This window comes from Phyllostomus discolor, chromosome 10 (assembly GCF_004126475.2).
Source record: "Phyllostomus discolor isolate MPI-MPIP mPhyDis1 chromosome 10, mPhyDis1.pri.v3, whole genome shotgun sequence".
In the NCBI taxonomy this organism is placed as follows: Eukaryota; Metazoa; Chordata; class Mammalia; order Chiroptera; family Phyllostomidae; genus Phyllostomus; species Phyllostomus discolor.
In genome coordinates this window covers 22,669,983-22,685,647 of record NC_040912.2, presented here as the reverse complement: position 1 = coordinate 22,685,647, position 15,665 = coordinate 22,669,983, and the positions used below count along the sequence as shown (strand labels likewise).

The window sequence follows — 15,665 nt, the reverse complement described above, 5'->3', positions numbered from 1 at the left end:
ATATTCTTCTAGCCTTCTTTCCACAGATGGAGAGTTACAACTAACCTCTTGGAAAGTAATAACTGAGTCAAGCTTATTCGTATTTACTGTGGTACCTTCCCACATGTTAGGCAGATTATATGTACTCCGGGTGAAAGTACCTAGCACAGTCAGAGAGAAAAAGCTGGTGTCTAACAGTTTTCATTCTGTGAATGAAAATGCACGTTGCCAGGAGTTGCAGCTGGGTACCCCCTCCTGTAGAATCGTCCTTCCCAGGTCAGGTCACCCTGCCGTGTGGTGTCCAGCAACCACAACACCCACTCCTTCTCTCACTCTAGTGCTCAAACCAGCTGACTGCTGGCCTCCACCCCTTTCCTGGGCTGTTGCCCCTGGTCCTGCTGCTGTCTTTTCTCACCACTGGGTCGAGTAGTGATACTCCATGAACTCCAAGGAACTATGCAGATGTAGTGCTTTGTCCTATACATATCCCAATATATTTGTCTTATTCTTCCCCAAAACTTCAAAAGGACATGTACATTGTTAATGCTTCCTAAGGTTTTATACACATCACATTTACAAAAAGTAACATTAGCAGCGATTTTGAACATTTCATATTCTAACATTGGAATGGTCATACATTTCAGCGTTGTAATTATTTTCTTTATTTTGCTTTAAGGCAATGGTACTTAGCATCCACCTAAAATCCAAAGAATCATAGTGGCAAGTAGTGCATGCTGCAAGGTTATAATGTTTCCAGAGCCCCGTAGTTGCTCTAGCTGTTTATATCTACCATTTGATAGCTGACTATGTGCGAGAACTGTTCAAGGCACTGTTCATTTGTTGTTTATTTTAATGAATCTTCTGTTTCGATTTCTAGTATTTAATTCAGATACCCAGTTCTTTCCTCACCAGTTCATCTAGTGGGGAAGTTGAAATATTCTAAAGAAAGCTAAGAAATACAATAACCATGTAGTTAACCATATGGTACAATAAATTACTGACAGTTCAAATAGTGTTTCACTTCGTCACACCAAAGTTCAACACGAAGACTGTATAACCTTACTGATAAGGTATCCATTTTACAGGGTCAGTTTAAATGAATGCCACGTGGCAGTCATTTGTGAGTGGGGTAGTTTTTCCTATAGTTTGCAGCTGGAGCGAGGGAAGAGCGATAGCGTGTAAATAGGACACTGCAGCTCTAAGACAGATGGACTGTATGGAAGGGTGGAACTTTGCCCCCACAAAGTCTATATCTGAGCTGATAACCTAACATAATATTAAACTAGAATGGCAGGTTTCTAAGCTCTCTATTTATAATGCTCCTCATGTTTGTTATATACTAGTCATAGTATATAATTTTAAATGCTAACATTAAGACTGTCTTTTCTTTCAGACATTGAGGTCAATTTCTTCTTAGACCTTTTCCTAAAAATTAGCCAAACTCAGATACCAAAGGACCAGATCTCTACAATTCAGTGATTCACTATCCTTTAGCATTCATTTTGTAAATTAGTTTTTGAAATACATAATAGTTAATAAGAATGTTCATTTTATATCAGTTTACTTATACAGTGCTAACTGTGGTCACAGCCAAGCCCACATATTAAAAGGTGAACTCTTCAAGAGTCCCCAACTCACAATTCCTTAGTATTTATTTTATAATTAGTATTTGTTTATTATCAGGAAGAAATGTGTTCACATACTAGAAAGAACTCTCTAGAGCTGAGGTCATCTGAATGGTACCTGTAAGTCCCATTTCTTTCAGAGCCAAAAATCACATGGTTGTAGAACTGGGTTATATCGACAGTACTTGGCCAAATTAAAAACCAATGCTATTGCTATTATGTTTGTAAGTATATCTGGTGCATTACAACTGTACAGTTACATTGCTTTGGAGATACGTGTGTGTGTGTGAGTGTGTGTATGCACACACTCATGTATGTTTATCATTCACAAAAAGGATTTTAAAGTGACTGCCAGAAAAGCAGTTTCTTCCTGTAAATGCAGTACACTCTCTGTGCAAACCAATAGAAAGTCCTCAATTCTGGGTATTCCATAACAGTCTTCTAATCAGGAAAAAGAAATTGACACACTGTTAAAAGAAAATGTATTAGCATCTGCATGCAAACAAAATAAGCCATGCAAATATACTGGGAAATAAAGTCTGCATGACGGAGAAACCAAGTATCAGTGTTCTATTTCCATGAATGTTGGCAACTAATAAAGCAAACCGGAACTGAAAATACAACTTAATAAAGTCTAATAGAGTGCATGCGAAGAAGACACATATGTTGATCAAAACCCCTTTTGAAGCAAGTGGCAAGTGCACTGTTAGTCGAATATCAGCCACTGTGCACGTGACTGTCCCCGGGCAGCCCTGCATGGTGAGGGTGCGATCCCACTTCCTTGTGCTCCACAAGGGTGAGGGCTGATGACTTGCTGGAAAGCTGTGCTTTCTGTTCACTTCTCACACTTTCTAGTTGCGTTTTTATTTACGTGATGCGAATGCTTCTTACCATTGACACAGAAACCCCGTAATCTAAGAAACCATTTGTCACAGATTTTATTACTGCAGAAGACAACAGCCAGCACCATCACAGCCCCAGACCTTTCGCACGCTGCTGGTAGATGAGACACTGCATAAGAAACCTTATATAACTGATGTATCCTGCCTCACCAAAAGAGGGTCATAGGTACAACGTTTAATGGGGAGATCAGATTGAAGCACTTGGGAAGATCAGAGAACTGGTCGTATGAGCAAGGACTAATAGCATTATACACGCATAATTGTGGAGAAACTTTGAAGAAGGGAAGAAGTTACAGGCATCTTATTCTTCTAAGCATAATGAGCTCCTTCCTTGCTGCTTGCACAGGTCATTCGCTAAGCTTTGCTTGAGAGGATGTGTAGATCTGTCTTCAGCTTGTAGTTTTCAGTCTAAAGTCCAAGGCTTTGACAAGGGTACACTGTCAAGACATACAACTTAATGACATTAGATTAAGACGAGACCAAGTAGTAAGTGAGTGTGAGTCAGTGGGGAGGTATGTGACAAGAAGTTCAATGGTGCAGTCATCAGGCAAAGAGCCAGGGCAGTGATACACAGGAGCACCTCAAGGAGACAGAAGGACCTTTTGACCAAAGCAGCATTTGACTCAAGGTGCAAGATCTAAGTTTTGTTGAGTTTTCGCCATGTTCCAGGTATAGTGACAATCACTTCCCGTACATTATTTCACTTAATGTATTCCCACACTTTTCATGATTGTGAGTGGGTACTCGCTTCAGCAGCACATATCCTAAAAAATTGTGACAGAAATTAACTCTTATGCCATTTTAAATGTGGGAACAAGGTCAGTGAGCCACTTATAGTGGGTCCATCCAGCTCAGCTGGCCTGAGCCTACCAAATGAAGGGGTTGTCAGAAGATGGGGGAGGCGGATGCTCATTGTGAAGCATAGAAATTAGAAATCCTAGAGGCAAATGGTGGGCGTGTCTATTCCAACACTGATCATGTAGAAGTGTTCAAATGGGTGTGAGGTCTTACAGAAAAAGGTTTAAGGATATCCAGGAAAGGAAGATAGCTTAGAATCGTTCCCTGGGGTTTGCTGCAGGGCAGCTTCCAGACCACCAGGCCATGCGAATTTGTCCAGGGGAGGAGCTCCCCAAGAAGCTAGGTGGACACCAGAAATGCCTGGCAGCCCTGTCCTGATGGTGACGATGAGCCAGGTTAAAACAAAGCTGATACCTGTGCACACTTAAATTTACCACTGAACCGATGCCAGGCTTCAGTCAGAATCTTGGATCAAATACAACTGGATCCAGACTTTTGTATTCTTTACTTGCTAGAGGGCTCCGGTATGCAGCCAGTGAGAACAACCGTTCCAGTTCAGTAAGTTGACATTCTGGCTTATGTATTTTAATAGCTTGTGAGTTCGCTACCCATGTTGTAGTAACTTGTGAATTAGCTTCCCATGTAATGATAAATTATGAGTCAACTGTCTTGTGAGAGGTACCCTCTAAACCTAATCTCTAATATGTTGATGTTACAATAACTCTGAGGATCAGACCTGCGTCAGGGTGAGTTCCCCAAGGCCACCGCATTTCCTGAGTCCTCTAGGCATACACTGTCCACTGCAGCATCTGTGAGACAAGTATGGCTAAATTCTGATTTAAATTGATTAAATTTAGATAAAATTTAAAATTTAATTGTTCACACTAGCCACATTTCAGGCACTCACTAGCTACCTGGAGTAGAAGCACAGCAGACCCTCTATGTTAAATGCTGTTAGCACTTGACACCAGCTTAGATAGCTAGTGATTTTCCTACCAGACAGCACAGACATGGATTATTTCAATGAGAGAAAATTCTGTTGGACAGCCCTGGCCCAGATAATTCAATAGCCACATCTCTCTTGCAGACATCCAATTCACTCTATCTTTTTATCTAGACATGTGCAGCACGTGGTTTCTCTCAGTCTAAATTAACTTTACCCACTATTTGATATATTAAATTACCCTTTACTTGGGGTAGGAATAAAGGGATGAAGGTGTTTTAGAATCAGAAAAGCACATCTTTGAGAGAGCAGGAGAGCAAATGTCAGGGTCTCACATCCAGATGAGGTGGAGCCGGATAAATGAGGTCACAGCTTTTCCCAAGAATTGCCTGTGGTTTTATCTCTCTGTTAGCAAGTATTTTATCTTCCCTAATAGCAAATATTTACTTGCCTTGAATCAAGTAAATACACCATAACAAGTCTATCCCTTTTACAATTTATTTCTGTTTACCATATGCTTGCAAAATACCGATTTTTTTTCCTATAAGGTATAGGAAATAAGACACCAGAATGGCCGAGTAATTAAAATGTTAGCTCACAGAACCTGAGAGCTTAGTTTGTTTTTATTTTAACCTGAAGCAGAGTTCACACTAAAATGATGAAGCTGCGAGGAAGGTGAGGTCTGACTTTCCACAGAGAGTGGAAGAAGCTGGAGGACCCGGGGTCCTCATCCTTGCTTCTGTGTTGATGGGGCTTGTGCGGAAGCCAAGACTCTTCACTTCTCTCTGCCCCCTTTTCCCAGTCTGTCGGGCTGAAATCGCAGTTGAGCAGCACAGAAGGTCCTCTGTGTCAAATGCTTCTAGGACTGGACGCCAACTTAGAACATTCTTGTCCGAGTGACCTCACATTTTGGGTTGTGTGTTGTCCTCCCTCCAGGCCACATATCATCCTCTCTTTTCTTATTTTTTTACTTTAAATACTTACTGTAAGGTTTCCAAGTGTCTTGACTTTTCCGTAGAGAGTTAAAGGAAGGAAAACTCATCCTGAATGAGCAAGATTGTAAATGCTGGGATTTCATATCCCAAATAGGTGGGGCTGGCTTAAATCTTCAAAATAAGTAAGTAAAGCCAGATGCCAATGTGAACATTAGGTGAGAATTACAAGGGTTCAGCAAAGTTTTTCTTAACGGCCTGGTCCTTCTTTCTAAGAAAACAAATTTACACATAGACCAACTTATGTTTTAAAAGAAATAGGCCCTGGCTGGCATAGCTCAGTGGATTGAGCATGGGCTGCAAATCAAAGTGTCCCAGGTTTGATTCCCAGCCAGGGTACATGCCTGGGTTGCAGGCCACGGCCCCCAACAACTGCACATTGACGTTTCTCTCTCTCTCTCTCTATCTCCCTACCTTCCCTCTCTGAAAATAAATAAATAAAAATCTTTAAAAAAAAAAAGAAATAGCACAATGGGTCATATAAGAAATCATAAAACACTTGAGATGGTATTAATTTAAGAAAAATATATGTTGTTGAAATTTTACCAAATATATAATCAGATAGAGAAAAAATATTATCACAAATCTCACCTTTGAGAAAAAAATAACCAAATTTTCTTCTGATTTTTGTTTTCATGTACATACTTCTGTGCTTTTACAAAAAAGTTTATACTGTAGCTAAGGCTTTGCAATCTAAATATTTACCTTAATTATTATGAACATTTTCCTATCACATGTTTTAAATATTTTAATGTCTATACAGTTCTCCATTATATGGGTATAGCCTCATTCATTTAATCAATTCCTTCCATGTTAGGCGTTTAGAAAGTTTGCATTTTTAAATCCTATAAAATGTTGTGGTGCACATTAATTCTTTGCATGCATATATTTTAGTTATTTTCTTAGAATAAACTACTATAATAGAATTATTGGATTCAATAATTACCATGCTCTTAAGGTTTCTGCTACCTACTGCTAATCCCTTTCGAGTATTGTCCTTCTTACTAGGAGATAGAATTCCAAATCTTTGCCAGCACCGGATGTTATCAATTTTCTCTTAACCTTTGAAAACTTTCTAGTTAAAGAAGCACTGTTGTTTCATTTCTTTGGCAGCTCCTTCATGTTTGTCGAATGCTGTTATCTCCTTTTTAAGGGCTATTTGCTCACACAACATTCTGATATAATGAAAGAACTTCCCTCTTTCGGCCTTTGTGACCCACAAGATAGGGAGAAGCAAGAAGAAAGGGGACTAGAAAGAGAGGACGTGGGGAAAGACGGAACCAACTAGCGCAGAGGGCGGCGAGCTCTGGACCACAGCGAACAGAACATGTGCCGCTCAGTGTCTTTCTTTGCTGGTGGTGTTCTAACCAGAAGGGGAGGAGGCAAAGTGGCCCCTGTACAAGCTCTGCTATGAAGCAACAACTGCTTGATCTCCAGAGACAAGGCCTAACAATTAAGTGAAGGCCTTTTGAAGTACCTGCAAGAGCCAGCAGAGCATATTAGTTGAGAACACAGACTCTGAAGCCCAAGTTCATGTCCTGACTTTGTCACTTATTAGCTGCATGACTTTGGGCAAGTGGCTTAGCCTGTTTTTTTAGGCATAAAATGGGATAATAAACAGGCCAACTCAGGGCTGTTATGAAGATGGAATGACTTAATAAATGTAAAGTGCTTAGAACGGTGTCTAGTATGTAGTGATATGTTAATATTTTAGAAGTTCCCGGCATGGTACAGAATGGCTCTTAAAATATGTTAGCTGAATATATGTAATGCTAATAAAGGCAACAAATATATAAACAGGTTCCAATACATGTGGTTTAGATGAGAGGGGTACTTATATTTTCATGGTAGTTTTCTTTTTTCTTTTTTTTGCGGGGGGGGGTTTACTTCTGAAGCCAAATGTAGTTTTCAAAAAAGTAAAATAATGAATCACAAAGAAATATAAAATAATCATGGACGAAGCCAAAGAGGGGGTAGGATCAAGGATGGGAAGTAGAGATGGGTGGGGTGGGGGGGAGTGGTGGGGAAAAATGGAGACAACTGTACTTGAACAACAATTTTAAAAAATGTGGGAAAAACTCAGAAAAAAAAAATAACCCATGTGAACGATTTTAAGCCAGTCATTCATAAGAGAACTAATAAGATTTTATAACTAATTCAAAGAATTCAAAGAACAGACAGATGTATGGACAATCAGTGTTAAGATCAATTTTCTAATAAATGCAAAGCTAGCCTCGATCCTGGGGTAGATCTTAGTTTCATCTCTGCCATACAGAAATTTCTCTGAATCTCTGGGGGCAAGGTGTAATAACTCAAGGTAAAGGAAAAATCACGAGAAGGGTCAAAGTTACAGAACAATCACAGGGGTGTCAATTACAGCATAGGGAATAGAGTCAATAATATTTTCATAACTGTGTGTGGGGCCACGTGGGTGCTGGGAATATCAGGCGGAACACTCTGTGGAGAATATGATTGCCTAACCACTGTGCTGTGCACCTGGAATCAATACAGAATGACATCGAACATAAACTGTAATTGAAAAATTTAAAACAAACAAAAATCTTTCTGTCCCACCCAAGTACTAACCAGGCCCAACCTTGCTTAGCTTCTGAGATCAGACAAGGTCGGGCGTGTTCAGGGTGGCATGGTCGTAGACAGCATGGATGGACCTGGAGAACATTATGGTAAGTGAAATAATCTGGTCAGAGAAAAACAAATACCATATGATTTCACTCATATGTGGAATCTGCTGAACAAACTGAACTGACAAGCAAAATAGAGACAGACTCGTAGATAGAGAGCAGGCTGACAGCTCTGGTGAGGGGGTACTGGGGGTGGCCAGGTCCAGCAAAGGAAGAGAAAGAACTCATGGACATGGACAACAGTGTGGTGATCACGGGGAGAGGGGGGTGGGTGAAGGTGGAAGAGGGTATAAGGGGAATAAGTCCTAATGAAAAATAAAATAAAAAATAAACTATTTTAAAAAGAACATTTCTGTCCACTTCAAAGACTGGCTCAGTTTCTCTTAGGGAAGTATGCGACCAATTATTCTAAAAGTGACTGAAAGGCATTGAAGGGACATGTGCCGCAGTCTCAGCCTTGGCACTTGGCAGTTCTGTGAGGCAGTCACTGCACCTCTTTAGCCCCAGTGACCTTTTCTGTAAAGTGATGACAGCAGCATCCAGTTCATGGGGGCTCTTACACGGATGGAATGGCAATGCGTCTGAAGCTCATGGTACAATATGTGACTCATAGCAGACGTTCAGTACAGTGGTGTTTTTTACTGCACTGCTTCTAATTAGCAGAACCAATCAAAGAATAATTGCTCAGCTGTGCTTCAGGCAGTGTTAGGTAAGGCCCTGGGGAGGAAAGTGCAAGGGGCCCCAAGGAGCAATGAAAACATCAGCCTGGTTGGAGACGGTGCAGGGCGGAGAGGCTGAGGAATGATGCAGGGTGGGTAAGTAACACCCAGCCTCTGGGGGCTTTGGAATCCAGACAGAAGGGTTTTGCTCTGCCACCGGCATTCACTTCTGAATGATGTGGAGTGCAGACTCCTGGACTTCACCCCAACCTCTTACTTCATAGCTGGCAGGTGGAATCCGTACTAGATAGGAATTTGGGTAATGGCAATATTACCCAAATATTGCTTGGACACTGAACTGTAAGGACCAGTGCTCCAGATATAAATCTTTATTTAGAGTCACGTCCTTGAAATATAGGATTAAAGTGAAATAAGGGGCCTTCTGGCCAGAGTCCAGAAGAAGGGAGACTTGAGACAGGAAGTTGACAACAGTAGGCATGACCCAGGAGCAGGATGGTGCGGGTCTTCACCAGGGTAGGAATTAAGGAATGTAAAGGGATCAGTGACTACAGACATTTTCATAAAGAAGTGTTGGGTTGGCCTGAAAGTTTGTTATTTTCTGAAAGGTGGCTCTGGTAGCACTTCATGGTCTTCGGCTTCATTCAAAATAATTCTGTTAGATTGTATTCTGACAGCTGTCATATCAGTGTGCATTTAGAAAAGAACTTAAATTCAGCTCAAAATTGGTGAATTTTGGAGGTAGCCATTTTAATATTGAAGATGGGAGAAAATTCACAACATGTTTGGTATATTATGCTTTATTATTTCAAGGAAGGTAAAAATGCAACTGAAACGCAAAAAAAAGGGCAATACATGGCGAAGGTACTGTGACTGATTGTGTCAAAAGTGGTTTGTGAAGTTTCGTGCTGGAGGTTTCTTGCTGGATGGTGCTGCACAGTCGGGTAGACCAGCTGAAGCTGATAGTGATCAAATGGAGACATTGAGAACAGTCAGTGTTACACTGCCCACGAGACAGCCGACATACTCAAAATGTCCAACTCAATAAAGTTCTGGTGGAAATGAAAAATGTATCTTTTTGTTCAACGGATGTTTTGGCCAGCCCAATAGAATTTAATGATTAAGTGGGCAGGAGATTCAAAGCGGAGGACAGCAAGTATTCAAAACTGACCACATGATTTTCAGTTCAGGTGGTGAGGACGTGGGAGATTCACTGACACAAACAGTGAACTGGAAACGGTCAGTCTGATGCAAAGATCAGTTCAGTGTGGAGCATGTTAGAGGACGGTGACACTTTTAAGGGGAGACTTAGAGAAAATCATTCATGGCAAGGGGAACTCCAAGGTTAATGACAGGTCTGAGCTAGAATAATAGATGACATTTTTACAGAACATCCTCAGATAAGGCTTCTCTGTTTTCCTTTCTTTTTAAATTGTCAAAATATGCTATTTCCTACAAAAAAAAAGGATTACATGAGCCAAAATACTGATTGCTTGAGAAACCTTCAATGAGTGTTTTAAACTGAGTTATTCTCCCACCTGTGGGGGCTGGGGAGGAAAGCTGCATTTATAATTTTTTTTAATTATTTACTTTTTAGAGAGAGGGGAAGAGGGGACAAAGAGAGAGAAAAACATTGAGCTGTTGCCTCTCATATGTGCCCTGACCAGGGACTGAACCTACAATCCAGGCATGTGCCCTGATCGGGAATCAAACCGTGACCTTTTGCTTTGCAGGACAACACCCAACCAAATGAGCCACACCGGTCAGGGCTGTATTTAGTTTATTTCCAAGATCCAGATGTGTGGCATAGTTGAAGAAATGAGCATATCTAATTTCCTCTTTCTAGGTAGGATGAAAAGTTCTTAAGGGCCAGGGAAAGTGGTGAAAACTCATTTGTATACCCCAATGAGGGTTTTGGTAAATGCTTAGTTGTTGAACTGAATCTTGAAATGATCCTTACGGATACCTGTCTATATCTGGATACCCTACCTCTGGAGTTAAGCCTGTTTCTGGTAAGTCCCTTGGGTTCACTTCCCAACTATGTTACAGTCCTTTGAGAGACTAATTAAGATCCCTCACTAATAAGGGAATTGCTATCTGAAAATTAAAAGTTAGAGGATGCCCCAAATCTCAGACTCAGCTGTTCCCCCAGGGAGACTTCCTGGACTTCGCTATGACCTTAACACAGACTGTTGATTCCAAACTCCGCTGTCTTGGTTGGAATGCAGTTAGTTGCAAAAGGGTTTGTGAGGCGGCCCCTCACTGCTCTTCAAAGATACACACACTTCTACCAAAATAAAACTATTAAAACAAACACTTTTGGTTGCAAGTGCTTTAATTTTTGTCTTGCTCCTACTTTTAGCAAAAGAAGAAAAACTATATCATAATAATTTAGTGTATATAATAACTAAAGCATTTTTTTGATTATTGTACAAACAAAAGAGTGGGCTGGTTCCCAGAGGAAGTACAAGTTCTGTAAGGTAAACTCTAAGTTCTTGGCTGCGCCTGTACTCCTGCAAGGATTAGATTTTCTGTGCATTTTTATCGTTGTCTAATGTTCAGCAATCTGTGCTTTACACAATATATTGTAAGGAATATTGAGTATAAAACACATTATGCAAGGACTTTTATTGTATATTAAATATTTGTTAAATCTAAGTGAATACCTTTTTTACATGTTCTAAACTTAAATTTATAATACTATGTTGTTATAAAAATCACATTGTTTAGAATAAATTTGCATTTTACTCTTGTCCTTAACATTCTATGATATTTGCATCAATAAATTAAGGTGATTTTTTTACTTTTCTTGTGATTTGAGTGTACAGAAATTCAAAGCAGATTCAAGTGTACTTCTAATCGATTTGCTTAAAATTTTGGATTGCATCATACATGCATCAATAAATAATTTTGTTCATCTGACAACTGCTTATTGAGCATCTACTATGCCCCAGGCACTGTTCTGTGTGCCAAAGATACAGTATGAAAGGAAGCATGCTGTGGTCATCAAGAACTTGCACTTCTTCTAGCCTGTGACATGCCAATAATGATAACAGTACCTAACCCTCAAATATTAATGTTGATCCAATTTTTGTAATAGTAAATTAACTAAACCTATAGATTGCTTCTTCAAGGAACAGAGGTCCCAAAAGAAATTCTGTTGCAGAACTTAACCAAGAGCTCACATTTTATTTAATTCCTGCTAATTTTCAATAATATGGACACCTAAGCTTATAAATTTGGGCTCGTACTTTCTCCGAAGTTACCATCACCAGCAAACTCAGTGTTTGTTTACTTAATGCCATTGATTGATTGATTTGGCCCATGGGAAAAGGCCAGTGTAGTATGAATCCTGCAAAATATGTGAGTCTGGTCATTTTAATAGCAAATATTTTATAATCTGTATCTTTAGAAATGCAACATGCTTTACTTCTCTTTTTTAAAACTCTGCATTCTTTAATTAGAGGTCTTTATCTTTTTTCTGTTCACTGGTTCCAGGTTTTAGGAAAGAAGCCGGAGCTTAGGGAAGGATACGACGATGACGACACCATAGCAGACATAACCAACAGGAAAATGGCTAAACTCTACATGGTGAGTTCACTGTGGGGGGCTCTGCTGTTTTCACTGGACTGCAGGTGGTGGGCAGGCCCGTGCTGGGAGGGGCTCTTTGCTACATTTGAATTCTCCTTGTTGTCCTCAAAGAGAAATGCGTAGGTAAAAATCTGTTGTTTGCTGTAGTGTATTGGTTAAAATTCCTCTTTTTCAATAGCTTTTGTTATTTTCATTAAAAACAACAAATAAGTGAACTCACTGCTGTGAAAATGAAACTACACGTTGTCACTGCACTAGTTTGCAACAACGTGTGTGATATATTACATTCAATGAAATGTTTCCTGCATGGAGTAAAAATCCTTTGTAAGCTTTTCCTAGTAAACTCTTGATAAGCTGCAAAATCTTCACCTTATTTTGAATATCCCGGTTAGTCACAGTGAAGTCTTTCTTTGTTACAGGCAAAGCTGTCAAATCAAACAGCTGGAAGGAAGCAGGGTACAACAGCCCAGTCCTGGGGACTGGCAGACCCAGTTCCATGTCACCTCTGTGGTGAATGACTGTCCGGGTGACCTTGGGCAAGACATGACCATTCTTAGTCTAAGTTTTCTCACCTGGAAAATAAAAAGGAGAGAGAGAGAGAATGAGATTTTCTTAGAAAACTACTCAGTTCCTTCCAACTCTGTAATAACTCTATAACTTTATGATTGTATCTCTGGTGAGCATAGCAAAAGCCACAAGATATACCAGTGAGAAGATATACCACTGCTCAGATGGTGTCGTCCCAGTGTCCCCTCCCCTTGTAACTCTCTAAGCATGTGGCTTGGAGCAGACTGTCACCTCCCTGCAGAACTGAATACTTTTCTCATCTCTTTATAAGGAAGGAGGTGCAGTTGCTGATCTTTAAGGGGCCTTCCAGCTCAGAACCACTGATTCTAGATGCAGATCAGATTACTAACTTGTGCAGCATAACTTCCTTTTTGTAAAGGGGAAGTGGATTGTTTTCTTCCTAGATGGCAAAGGAAATGTGTTTACCTCTTCTGATAATTTTAATAGAAGCCATACAGAAATATCTAAAGAGTTTGTGGCTGCTTATTTTTTTTCCATAACTATTTCTAAAACTAATTTTCAACAGCGGAACAAATATCTTTTATGCCGCACCCTAAAATAAAACTACCCTCCCTCTTGGACAGCATTATGGACTGAAGAAATATTTTACAGTATGAACAGGTTAATCCTGAATCATTTCTCCCTCTAGTGGACCTATTATGTATTACATACAAGTATAAACTCCATTTGAAAATATTGTAATTTGGGATTCTGAACAAAGTGGAGAAGCAGAGTCACCTAAGGACAGTTTTTAAACATATAGAATTTAAGCCCCTCCAAGATGTTGCAAAACCCCACCACTGAGCTAGGGAGGGCTCTGGAATCTGCACGTGTACCAAGTACCCAGGTGGTTACTTTGTAGCCTACAAGCTGACCATTGAAAACCAGTGAATTCTAACCTGAGCATTAATATCACTTTCAATTTTGTAAGTCCACTTTCAACTTAAAAAAAAAAGTTTTATAGTCATTTCCAAACTTTGAGAATCTAGATAAATAACAATTAATTTGTGGCAGAGAAAATTTGATAATTTATACAAAGCATACACAAATTATAGGATCTATTTTGGAAAAAATCGATAAAAATAAACTGTACTTTAGCAATGCCAGACATATGGCAGGCACTCAGTAAATGTTGACTGAACATTTAAACCTCACCTTTTTGTGTGTGCATAATGACTGTAAGATTATTATCTATCTGAAAAGGTTGCTGTAAAAATTAAGAATAGTCATGTAAAATTTGTAGCATGGTGCTCAGTATATGAGAATCTCAACAAGCCTGAGCCACTGTTATTATCACTATTATTTTCTGATGTTTTAGAGGCAGTGTCAAAACTGAACTTTTTATTAATATTCCTTTTATCCCAAAGGACTTTTTAAAAAGCCTTTAAGTGTATAATTGGGTTGTGGATTTTGTTATTTGTTTCTTTTCTTTGAAACAGCTTTGTCGAGCTATATAATTCTCATACCATACAGTTCACCCATTTGTACAATTCAGTGGTTTTCATTACATTCAGAGAGTTGTTCAGTTATCGCCAAATCTAATTTCAGAACGTTGCCATCACCCCCCAGTGAGCTGCTTGTTTTCAAATTAGGTTTCAGACGCCAGTGGGTCCATGAGGGTGACGGTGGTGGCCGAGGAGAACCCCTTCTCAAAGGCGATGCTGCTGTCTGGAGAATGCTTCATTCTGGACCACGGTGCTGCGAAACAGATTTTCGTCTGGAAAGGTAAAAGAGGCCATTGACTTGGTTGCGGCACTCCAGAGCTGTAGGTATTTCTTCTGCAAGGAAAAAAAAAAATCTTTTCTGATTAAAAATTTAAAAAACTACCTTTCTGAGACTTGATCTGTAAAGAGCTCATATAAAATGCAGACATCAAAGCCATATTTTTTTCCTACTGGCATCATTAGTCAGGGATGATGGGGCTAAAAAAGCATTTGGACAACCCAAAAATGTCTTTTCAGGTGTAGTGTTCATGACTGCATTTTAAATGTATTTAATGTACTAGCAATTTCTGCCATTTTCTCAGCGTTGTATTTAAATTAGATAATTATGTTTCTTTTTGTACACATTTTTCACTTGATCATATAATATCTTCCCTTGCTAAAATTCTGCCTCTCTTTAATTCATCTTGTAATTTAGGTAAAGATGCTAATCCCCGGGAGAGAAAGGCTGCGATGAAGACAGCGGAACAGTTCCTACAGCAAATGCACTATCCCGCCAACACCCAAGTATGTGTGGACATGAACTGGCTAGAAAAAGGGTTCAAACAGGGGATCTCATGCCATTGCCACCAAGCTCATACAAGCATTTGATTTAAAGTAATGTATAGGTGTGAAGTCATTCTTCACTTGAGCGTGGGCAGTGGCATGTCATATGTCCCTGGAGATCTATCTGTATGGAGCACTGATTTTCAACCGGTGTGCCACAGAAGTTTTAAGACACGCGATATCTGACTATTTAGTCAATGGTACTGACCTCTTTCCTGTAGATTGTCAAATAAAGGCATGACAACAACCAACCCAACAATACCAGTTCGGTGTGAATGAATCAAAGTTATATCAATTTTTTGTAAGATCGACAAAAAATATATTTTTGGTATGTCACAGAATTTTAGTAATTAGTTTATGTGTGCCATGAGAAGAAAAGGGTTAAAAGTTGCTGGTATCAAGAGTGGAATTTTCCAGAAACTGGAGAACAGACCTTCTGTGGGGCTGCATAATGAAAATAAGAGTTTATGTCTTAATATTTCCTGCACGGTCTTCAAGGCAAAATAACCAGCCACAGCTGAGTTAACTGGGAGCTCTTATCAGTTACTCCTTTGAAGAATCCGTGCAGACACGGACTAATAATGCCTAGATACTATTTGGCTTCATCATGATCAGCTTAGACGCTACCACTTACTCTTGTCTCCTGCATCTCTCAGCCTCACCTTTTCTCTTCATGTTCAAG

The 15,665-nt window shown here is 39.6% G+C and overlaps 1 protein-coding gene across 1 annotated transcript in view; it reads left to right on the top strand.

Annotated features, from left to right (window-relative positions):
• Window positions 1-15,665, top strand: part of SCIN (scinderin) — a 72,515-nt gene that overhangs the window by 35,404 nt on the left and 21,446 nt on the right. The window contains exons 5-7 of the mRNA XM_028526175.2: window positions 12,057-12,149; window positions 14,309-14,441; window positions 14,856-14,944. Coding sequence (XP_028381976.1) covers window positions 12,057-12,149; window positions 14,309-14,441; window positions 14,856-14,944 — 315 coding nt within the window. The remainder of the gene's footprint in view (window positions 1-12,056; window positions 12,150-14,308; window positions 14,442-14,855; window positions 14,945-15,665) is intronic.